This window comes from Pollachius pollachius (assembly GCF_949987615.1).
Source record: "Pollachius pollachius genome assembly, chromosome: 3".
Classification (NCBI taxonomy): Eukaryota; Metazoa; Chordata; class Actinopteri; order Gadiformes; family Gadidae; genus Pollachius; species Pollachius pollachius.
Window position 1 is genome coordinate 7,745,206 of NC_136936.1, and position 11,072 is coordinate 7,756,277.

General features: G+C 40.2%; 2 protein-coding genes across 3 annotated transcripts in view; both read left to right on the forward strand.

Moving 5' to 3' along the window:
• The first annotated feature begins 141 nt into the window (after positions 1–141).
• On the forward strand, positions 142–6,062 carry eif3k (eukaryotic translation initiation factor 3, subunit K). 2 transcript variants are annotated; one of them, XM_079731648.1, is made up of 8 exons: positions 142–298; positions 752–850; positions 1,466–1,586; positions 2,625–2,702; positions 2,948–3,014; positions 3,195–3,272; positions 3,733–3,858; positions 5,919–6,062. In XM_079731648.1, exons 1-8 carry the CDS (start codon positions 237–239, stop codon positions 5,948–5,950), a joined length of 663 nt encoding a protein of 220 aa, XP_079587774.1. In that variant the 5' UTR covers positions 142–236; the 3' UTR covers positions 5,951–6,062. The 2 variants fall into 2 exon arrangements, with proteins under 2 accessions (XP_079587774.1, XP_079587775.1); XM_079731649.1 differs by having other exon boundaries at positions 2,628–2,702.
• A 519-nt stretch (positions 6,063–6,581) lies between these two features.
• LOC307072352 (calpain-1 catalytic subunit) overlaps positions 6,582–11,072 on the forward strand; it is a 17,372-nt gene continuing 12,881 nt past the window's right edge. Inside the window, exons 1-2 of the mRNA XM_079731622.1 lie at positions 6,582–6,915; positions 10,210–10,285. Coding sequence (XP_079587748.1) covers positions 6,682–6,915; positions 10,210–10,285 — 310 coding nt within the window. The 5' untranslated portion in view covers positions 6,582–6,681. The remainder of the gene's footprint in view (positions 6,916–10,209; positions 10,286–11,072) is intronic.

Consider the following 11,072-nt stretch of genomic DNA (forward strand, 5'->3'; position numbering starts at 1 on the left):
AAGCTAAATGTCACATTTCATTTATAATATTTGACGTCGTAAAAATGAAATAATTGTTTTGGTGTTTTCAGTTTTTAAACCCTAATCGATGGGTCTGATTTAGTCCCCCTCTTATGTTTTCCCTCTTTCCGGTCCAAGCAGGTTCTTCCTCCGCCGGTTCTCTTGTCTACTTAACATCCACGTGTGGACGTTATTGGGATTTTCACCCGATAAACACAAACAAAAGTTAGGACCAAATGGCGTTGTCTTTCGAACAGATGAGGGCGAATGTTGGAAAGCTTCTACGAGGGATCGACAGGTGTGGATGAGTACAAGAATAAGCGATCTAGTGGTTAGCTCAATGGCTAGGCAGCGAGCACTCTGGCTAGGCAGCGAGTTAGCCTCTACACTAGTATTATTCCATATGACTTTTCATCTTGAATGTTAAATTATTGTCTTATTACAATCAATCTAGCCTCAACGAATAACCCTGCTGTATGGCACAATAACATTCATAAAGGCAAATCAGTTTTTTTGCAGGCAGGCAGCTGTTGTATGTATCCTCTGTATTGCATCGCTAATTTGAAGGATTGGCCATCGCTGTGTTTGAGATATTCATATAAAGAAGTTGATGTCAATATCGACGGATGATATTGACATTCTGCCATATTTGGTGCTTCTCTTCAATATGATTCTAAGGTTGGTCTCTCTTAGGTATGGACAAGGGATGCAGACGATTGTGGTATCATTACGTCTGTCAATCTATTCGCAGGTACAACCCAGAGAACCTCGCTGTCTTGGAGCGTTACGTGGAGACCCAAGCTAAGGAGAACGCCTATGATCTGGAGGCTAACCTGGCCATCCTCAAACTGTACGTTCCACAAACTTAAAAAATGTCAGACACAGCTATAAAGAAGCTTTTAAGCCCCTTTTAAATGTTTTTTTTTTTATCCCATTAGACTGGTTTTCATAATTGTAGCTCAATACAGACCGGTGATCTTATATAGCACGTCACTATTATTGAAACGGCACCACTTTATATAGAGCTTGTACATCAGAGTGCATCATAGGAATCTTTGCTGGGGCTCTTCTGCGATTTTGAGCGGAACCATTAAGAGTTGTAGTAGTGTGGCAGTTTGAAACATGGCTGTCTTCCCATAACAGCAAATCGGTTCAAGATTAATTAAAAGACAATGACCAAAGAAATCCTTTTATAATTGAATAATGACCTACTTTTATAATAGCTAACATTCCAATTTTCCTCTGCTTCCACGATTGAGAAGCTTATTGAAAGGCTACGTTGTGATGTACAAGCCCTATAAATCTAAAATTCTCATTTTATTCTTTGTTTATTATTACCCGCTCCTGTTGGATTTGCACAGTGCTATTCACTTTAACGATTCAACAGATTGTATTTATCCGTCTAATTCTAAAGCACATCATAATGAATGTTGTTTTTTTTCAACGACTAAAAAACATGTTGCAGGTACCAGTTCAACCCAGCCTACTTCCAGACCAACGTGACGTCCCAGATCCTGCTTAAGGCCCTGACCAATCTGCCCCACACAGACTTCACCCTGTGCAAGTGCATGATCGACCAGACCCACGTATCTTTTTGGTGCTGCAGTTGTTTTCTTCCTCACCTGTACGACGTGGCTGGTTCTGACGGCTCCATTCCACCGTCCTGCTGGTCAGCATTTAGCCTGATCAGAAGTAGCTTAGCTTGACGTAGATAAAGATGGGAGCGGCATATTCATTATGCTGTCCAATTGTAGTGCATTCATTTGCATTTAAGTAATGCATTTTTATTTTTGGCAAAGGACAAACTTTCAACCAATCAGAACCTGTTGCGTCATACAGAGTGGCAATCAAATGTACCCTTTAAATAATTAATTAGGGGGAGGAGTACTTTACCTATAGTGGTTTTAAAGGGCCTGTACTTAACGAGCAGAGGTTTGAGTTTGAGTAGCCATTACTATATGGCATTTCAAAAAAATGCCATATAGTGACATCAAACGTGGGTGTGTCCACCCAAATATATGATTGCTAGAGCAAGACAACAGTTGGTAGCGTCCACTGGGCGGGCTCGTAGGTCGGTCCCTATCAAACTATCTGGGCAGCCTGTTGTTGGTTATTGAAGTAGCTAAGGATGGAAAGGGGTTGTTGGTCGAGTTTAGGGTTGATGTTTTCGTGTATCTTTCCTAGGAAGTGGGTTTGGTGTAAAGGAATCTCACTGCTTCTGGTCTGTCCACCAACCCTGGTATTGAGGCCATTGGTGCCAGGGATTAATCGTGACGTAATGTGTGAATAGGAGGAACTTTCTTACTCTTTTTGATTACATGTCAATGCTTACGCCTCTCTAGGAGAACAGATCCATAACCGAAAAATATGTTGTCAGTCTGCTCTAAAAACAAACTGAGGAGCTGCCTAGGGTTGAGATAAGTGAAACCTTTATGAATCCCTTCAGGAAATTATGTTGCCAGCAGTTGCAAAAGGCAATATAACAGTTGGGTGAAGATAAAAAAGCTATAAATAAAGAAAATAGTCTTAACTTAACCATGACTCAGTGAGTCACTGTAGGGGTGGGGAGGGATAGTGGGGCTGGGGTGGTGTCCCATGTGTCTATTTCCTTGACTACAGTGTCGCAGCAAGAGGAACGCCCCATCAGACAGATCCTGTACCTGGGGAACCTGCTGGAGACCTGCCACTTCCAGAGCTTCTGGGTACGCTGCACGTGCACATCCTCACCACTGCACAGCCTCACCTCTGCACATCCGCACATGCTAGTGAACAACATTTTATCTTGTCCGAAGGCACTAAAAGGTGTCAATAGGATGAGCCTTATGTCGCTTTATTTCCCTTTTTATTTTTTATTCCCAAGCCATATCTTTCATGGAGTTCCCGCAGCGTTGATTTGTTGTGTGGATTATTATTCAATGCTTTATTTTGTTTGGTTGCGGTTTCACAGACCAGCCTGGAGGAGAACCGAGAGCTTATCGATGGCATTGCTGGCTTTGAGGACTCTGTGAGAAAGTGTAAGTTAAGGCATTAACACAGTGCTTTGAGCCTAATGTTTTTGCCTTTTCAAGGAAATATCTGGTCGCTTGTTGTATTTGACCATTTTCCTGTCATTTAAAAAAAAAAAAGCTCACCGTGGAATATTATTGACCAATCAGAAGGCTGTGGTATAAATAAAATCTTCTCTTCCTCTCCAGTCATCTGCCACGTGGTGGGCATCACGTACCAGAACATCGAGCACCGGTTACTGGCGGAGATGCTTGGAGACCCCCTGGGTAGGGTACACCATCCAGTTCGGTCAATCATTCATAGACCCAGATTTGTTACTATAGTTGCAGGGTCCATTCACTTTTGGAATTCGTTTTTTTGACCTGAAAGTGGCAAGCAATTGTTTAATTTGTTACCCACAAATAGTTCTTGCTGCCAAATTATCATATCATGCATTGCAGCTTATAAAGCTGTGTTTTTAGTGAACATCGACGGGACATTTGGTGTGTTCCAAAACAAATGTTTTTATTATCAAGTTAACCTCTATGCTTGGTAGGGCTACACAATTAATTGTCATACTGTTGCAACTTAGTCACTGCTTTATAAATGTTCCACAGTAAATTCTACTGAATATTAAGTCCTCAAGACAAACATTAAACAGTGTGTGGAAATGCTTTGAACGTTTCAATGTTAAACAGTCGCTAGTTTGATGCCTGTGATCTGACGGTGTCCCTCCCCCTCCCACAGACACACAGGTGAAGGTTTGGATGAACAAGTACGGGTGGACGGAGGATGAGGAGGGACAGATCTTCATCTTCAACCAGGAAGAGAGTGTCAAGCCCAAGAACATTGTGGAGAAGATTGACTTTGAGAGTAAGTAGTATCAAATATCAAATTTAGTTGTATTCCAAAATAACTCGGAGGGTGCTAGATTGCACTCTAGACAGAAGGCCCCTTTATAACTCAGGGGAAAGGTTAAAAAAACGCTTACTTTAACTTGAACATGTCCCTGTCAGAGAAAGGTGGGAATAGATCCAATCATATTGCAACATTTTTGGACTAATAAATGTGTTCACATAAGTCGGTTGAAACCAACGTGCTCAGTGTGCACATGGCAGGTAGCGATTAAAGTATAATAGGGGCGTCATTTGCTGCCGACTTTGTGCAGAAGTGAAATTTATGACTAATGCGCCAGTGTTTTTATGTTTTTGTGTTTATAGACGAGTATGTCAAAACTATAGTGTGGAATTTCTGAAACGAATACATATGAGCCTTCTACAGATGACCATCTACTTAAAAACATTGATTAACCTTTTTTAGATTCCTAGTCTTGCAAATTGCAAGTCAGTTTGGATAAATTACAAATCTATATTTGAAAATTCTATATGAACATTTTATTTGTTTTGCCTATGTGAACAAAAATGTTAAACGGATGTGAGACTAAAGACAAACAAATGTATATAATAGGCATATCATAAATACTGCTTAGTCATTTGAACTCTTCTAATGTAGAACCGTTTTGTAAATCTAGGATGTACAAACAGGATTTTGTTTAGACATATCCTATATTGCGGATCCTGTATTGCATAATTCCAGCATTAATTGTGTCATCGTGTAGGGCACAATTTCCTTGTGTTTAGTTTTCTGCCAGTCAACTTTGTATACAATTGTATTTTTCAAGCACAAAGAGGTCAGGATATTTGTATGAAGTAGTATTGAGGCCTAGCCTGGTCCTACCAGACTGTCGTACTTCATTTGCGAGTCTGGACAAACTCAATTGACAAACGTTAACTCACTTGAAGGCGGGTGTCTGTTGAAGTTTAAAACTATTGGATCTGCCCAGTGCCACTCTGCATCTGCCATAACCAATCGCTAACGTTTGGCCGGGAATCACGTTGCGTGCAGGCTGTAAACAAACCAGTTACCGTGCGTGAAGATGTCCGTCAACGAGAGCTGACTTTAACGTCATTGATCTCAGCCACTCCCTCTTTTCGCTGATTGGACGCAGAAAATTTAGACTGAGAAAACCCAATAACATACCGCAGACCCGGACCTAGTACTGAAGGGGAATTCAAAATGAGCAGAGGTGCTTAGGCGGCCAGAGCCAGGCTAATTGAGGTCATTTTGGCCTTCAACATCAAGAGTTCAACAACCCTGATCTAGGTGGTAGTTATCCTGAACTAATGGAGGATATAGTTACAGACATACGACAAAGAGCCCACAACAAACCTGTGTGGCCCCACTCCCCTTGAGCGTCCTCAGGCCGCTTTACTTTAAGGCCCCACCTCTGTGTTTATTAGGCCCACTTATGCAGCTCCACCGCCAGACCTATCCTCTATTGCCTAGGCTCTCTCATGCAGCTCTGACACAAGGCTCAACCTGAACGTTTATTCTGTGAAGATCTTCATACCTTCTATAATGTTAGAATTAAAGAAATAAAAGGAAATACAAAATCTGAGATCCTTCCCTCATCTGTTTCTGTTGTTTAACCATAATCCTTGGCTAATCTTTGTATTTTTTCATGTATATCGGATCTCTGATTCAAAAGAGGTGCATCACCTCACTAAGACTTCCTGAATAAATACAGGTTAAATAGAGCTATGGACTTGGAAGTGAAATATTTGGCAATTATCCCTCACCTTAAGACAAGTTGAGGCTGTAAGTCACAACAGTAAAGAGGCGGCCCAGTAACTACTTGTGGTTACTGGTACAGGAGACACACCCAGTAAAGTGGCAGAGATAATCCTCAATAACAACTGTTTCGAAATTATGGATCTCCATTTCTCATAGTCTGATGGGCAACACGTTGCATGATAATCAAATATGAAAGGACATCAATTCCAGTTCATATCCTGTGTAACATGGTTCTTTTCATGTTAAATACATATTTAACAGCATTTGTTCTCCTCTCGCCTGTTCTGTCTTCTTTGTAGGTGTTTCCAGCATCATGGCCACATCTCAGTGATAGACAAGCCCAAACCAGCTCACACAGCACTCATGCTTATCAGAACATATTACAAACCTGTTTTTTTTTTTTCCTCTCAGTACACCTTTTCCCAATAAATGTAATTTATCATTTACAATCCTCCTGGTTTTGTCTTGTTTGATCAACTTTGTGTTTATAGACGAGTATGTCAAAACTATAGTGTGGAATTTCTGAAACGAATACATATGAGCCTTCTACAGATGACCATCTACTTAAAAACATTGATTAACCTTTTTTAGATTCCTAGTCTTGCAAGTTGCAAGTCAGTTTGGATAAATTACAAATCTATATTTGAAAATTCTATATGAACATTTTATTTGTTTTGCCTATGTGAACAAAAATGTTAAACGGATGTGAGACTAAAGACAAACAAATGTATATAATAGGCATATCATAAATACTGCTTAGTCATTTGAACTCTTCTAATGTAAAACCGTTTTGTAAATCTAGGATGCACAAACAGGATTTTGTTTAGACATATCCTGTTTTGCATAATTCCAGCATTAATTGTGTCATCGTGTAGGGCTTTGAGAGTACTACTTACTCTCAAAGCCATTAACTTTTGAGTACCAGTGTGCGGCTTCTCCTAAGAAGGGAGTGGCCTAACTTTCCCTGCACAGGTAAAGCGACGAGAACGACGAAGCGCTTACTTGAGATTTCAGCTCTGAAAAGACGGGGGTTTACGGTCGCAAGAATCAACTTTCGCAGCCATGAGTGTTTCATCGGAAGGGTCGATTCCTACCACCGAGGACGAATTGGAATCGCCCGTCGACGAGCTCCTGGGGTCGCAGTCCAGACGCTGGCTGTCGGATATCTTTGGCGGTCAAGTGGCGGACACCAACGGGAACGTCAAAACCGTGGGTCAGGACGGCCTCTTCGTTGACTACACCTTTCCTATTGGACAAGAGCTGCTGGCCGAATCCGTTGAATGGAAGAGGCCCATGGTAAAGTGATACACACTGGTGATTTGCTTTGGGAAGTGTCAAAGATAACATAGGATTCAACGATCTCGTTGCTCATGTTCAGCAATAAGCTAAATATATAAAAGCGATGCAACAAAGCTGCTGACTAGTTACTATGGTAGCCTATAACTTTTATTATAGGGTCAGGGTTCGGGCGTTTTAACTATTCAAGATTGTTGAAGGACCTGCAGACATCGTGTCGCCTGTAGTGCTCTCAACAGGAGACACATTGGTCTTTTCTTCCACGTGTCTCCTTACCCTCTGGTCTCTCCATCTCTCTCCCTCCTCTTGTCTCCCTTTCCATCTCTACCCTCTGGTCTCTTTAAATCTCTCACCTCTGGTCTCCCTTTACATCTCTCCTCTGGTCTCTCTATCAATATCGTTGTCCTCTGGTCTCTCTCCAACTCCTTGTCCTCTGGTCTATCCTGATTAGAAGATGTGAACTTCAAATTGACACGGTTGTTATTGTTAAATCAATTACTTAGTTCATATGTCTTAATGTTCCCTCAATAACGAAAGTGTAAGTTACGACCCTTAATGATATAATGAAGTATTACTTTATCGGTGCAGAACAGTCGAATATATAATATGAAATATCTAATTTAGCTCTCCTTTTGTCTAACCTCTTTCCATAATGTAATCATTCAATCTTTGAGTTTCTATGAATGGTATTGATGCCAAAGACACCATGTTAAATTATTATTTTCAAGTCTATAAAATGTCATAACCAATGACAAAGGCCATCACAAATGACCAGATTCCAAAGTGATTTTGAATGTGCTCGCTTTATCTGAAAAGCAGCCAAGAAAAACGAAACTATTGCTTTTATAATGATCCATGTTCTTGAATTGAATTGAGCACATGCTTATTGGCACTTGGGGGAGGATGGCTGTAGGACAATGTCGACCTCTCTCCAAACACACTCTTTACAAAACCTGCCTGGAAGCCGAGGCCTTTAGCAAACACAGTCATCACAATCATGCAGACACATCCACTTGTTCATGCACCCTCCAGGACTGCCCCTGTTATTGTGTTTGCGTTAATATGCAACTGAGAGAGACTACTGTTAGCTTTAGGGAGATCCTGCTGGATGGGTTCTGTCTACTGGATCAAGGTCTATTGGAAGACACAACACTGAAGACAACATAACAGATTTGTAACAACGAAAGCACTGAATACAATAACATATAATGAGTTGAAGTTGCCTCAAGATACAATAGCTTTAATAGATTAAGAAATATCCAGCCCAAAAATGATGAATAGATGTGAACATTACTATTTTTAAATCACATCAAAATATACCTATCAAAACATATTAGAAAGATTTGACCCTTATTTTTTTCAATCATGAAATATCCATAAAAAAATACAATATTAATTTATGATTCAAGATACAGCTTCAATAATGTCTTGCAGATAACTTCACAGAACTGTGATTCTTCTACCATTGTATAGCTCTGTCCATGAACGCTCCTCTAAGTGATTTGTATTTGGGTTGTCTTTTGCACTCAACTGGTATCCTGCTGAACGGGTTCTGTTTACTGACATTACCCTTAAACACAAAGCTGTACATGATCCACCTCCCAGGCTCTCTCTTTGACTCTCTCTCTCTCTCTCTCTCTCTCTCTCTCTCTCTCTCTCTCTCTCTCTGTTACACCCATCTGTCTTTCTCTCTCTGTGTCTCTCTTCGTGTTCCTAAGGTAACATCCATTGTTTAATGGTTATGGTTGTGGGTACGGCTGATAAGTATTTCCTTACAACACATGTTGTGTGCCACTCAGTATTGATGCTATGAACTATTAACCATCAACCTGCTACCGACCTAATGAAGGCGGTTAGATCTGGTAAACGCCTGTCTTTCTTAACTCTCCTGAATGCCAGAATCCTGTCCCAAATCATCTGTGTTTCAGATGTTAGACTTGTTGTGACTCGGTTGAGGTAATTATACCTGCTGATTCGGCCTCTATAACTCTTCCAGAAGTTCAAATGCATGTCTTTGGCAGGTTAACAGTTACTAAATATCAACCTGTAATTAGACGTTATTGGAGCAAGGCGGGGCTGGCAGCAATTTACCACGCTGATTTATTATTTGGTCATGATTAAAAGCTATTGACTTATCGTGATACAGTGTTTGTGTGTTATGGATGTAGTAGCATACGCACTTAAGAACTGAAACATGATATTTCAAACGCGAGTAGTTAGTAAAAACAATCTGCCAAGTGACTCCATGTTTTAAATTACTACGTGCAGTACTTAAATTAAGATAAATTACTCTCACGTAATAATCCCAGAAGGAAAGCAGGTATCACGGAAGCATAAACTGAACAGAGCAGAGCAAAAGAAACCGGACAGGATATAATAAAAAATGTATTTATATATAAATAAGAGCATGTTTATCGTCCAAACAATGTGCCTGTAATCGCAATCAGTTGAGATGTTAAGAATGACATTCTGACAGAGGTATATAAATTAAATTGTGTCAAATTCTGCATAATTATCTAAGTAATAAAAGTCACTAGCCTTTATATCACATGCAAAAGGCGCATCATTTCATGCCATGAATTTGAAAAAATATGAATGAAACGAACATTTCATAAAAATATCTCACTGTCAAACTTCTTTTTGTCTTCCTTCATTTAATTTCTGACTCTCTCTGTTTTTCTCTGTTTTGCTCTCTCTGTTGTTAACAGTATCATAAGAAAGATAATTACAGTACGTGTGTCATAAAGTAATATGTTCTATAAAATGCAGTTTTAATGACAGCAGTTATACACCAAGGACAAAATCCCTCCCTCTGTCTGTATTCCTTCTCTCTTATTCTTTAAGTCTCTTTGTGATGTGTTTGTCTGAATTTCCCTGTTTTCCTTTTGGTCCAACATCTTTCTTCCTTAAACCCACATTTGTTCTTAATCCCAGTTAGATGTCCCACATCTATCTCCCCTATTTCACCACCAGGTTTGAGTGTGACTTGCCCTCACAAGCAGTTACAAAATCTTCCATCCCCCTGCCTCTCTAACTCTTTCTAACTAACTAACTTTATCTTTTCTCTCACTCTTTCTCTCTCTGTCTCCCTCTGTGTCTCTTCTAGACCTAACTGTATTGAGAGAATCTGGGCTACTTACAGCCAATCTAAGAATAACATAACACACATAAGACTGAACCATAGATCTCACTGAATCATAGATCTTGTTGTATTAGTATAGAACATGTTATTCAGTCAAGAATAAAAACAGGTTTGAAAACAACTCTCTGTCTCCCACTCCTTCCTTTCTGTAGGAGCTGTGTAAACCATCTCCTCCTCAGTTCATCGTGGACGGAGCCACACGCATGGATGTGTGCCAAGGGAATCTGGGTGAGTAGGACTACGAACGCGGTGCAACGCCTTTCCTGAGAGAACCGTTAGAGAGCAGAGTAATGAAACCTAACAGGGACCCTCATACCCCCAGCCACCTGGAGATGGGACACTGATCCATAGTACAACCCCCTTATAATTGATCCTGTTCTTGTCTCACCCATGTAGACTTTAGATATGAATCTGATTTGAAGTCTGATGGCAGACCAGCTAAGATCTGGTTCAATTCCGAGATTCACTTTCTCCCGCTTCAAATTGTTTGGACCAATAATGTTACCGAAGGCAAGGATCTGTGAGCCCGTAATCAGTGATTCACAGACTCGGCCAGCACTAGGAAACTAGGCTTACAATGATGTACAGGTCTGAAATGCTCTTATTTAAGATCTACTTTTGAAAGCTTTGTCCATTCACGCAAATTATTTTCTCTTTGCTAGAATATCTGCATAGCTGTAGATTAATATTGTAATGTTGTAAAGAGAACAGAAAGGATTCAAAGATTAAAACTAAACAACCAAAAAAAGGTCCCATCCTTTTGGTCTTCCTCCCTTCCTAAGTATATCCACCATTGTGAAGTATTGCATTTCACGCACACATGATTGACAGGCAAGATGGATTCCGGGAACCAATCAGCGAAGAGATGATAAATAAGCCGGGAGTGTTCTTACACTGAATTTCCCTCACTTGTAGCTGACCGGTATCTGAAACCCGAACAATATCTTCTAAACACTCACCTAGAGCTACAGCACCTTTTAATCAGTATTGTTATGCATTATAAAATGCATAATAA

Excerpts from the sequence above, each read along its gene's own strand:
- eif3k (XM_079731648.1), top strand. The coding sequence starts at position 237 with ATGGCGTTGTCTTTCGAACAGATGAGGGCGAATGTTGGAAAGCTTCTA. Across the intron at positions 299-751 it reads CTTCTACGAGGGATCGACAG|GTACAACCCAGAGAACCTCG; the intron begins GTGTGGATGAGT and ends ATCTATTCGCAG. Across the intron at positions 3,015-3,194 it reads TGAGGACTCTGTGAGAAAGT|TCATCTGCCACGTGGTGGGC; the intron begins GTAAGTTAAGGC and ends CTTCCTCTCCAG.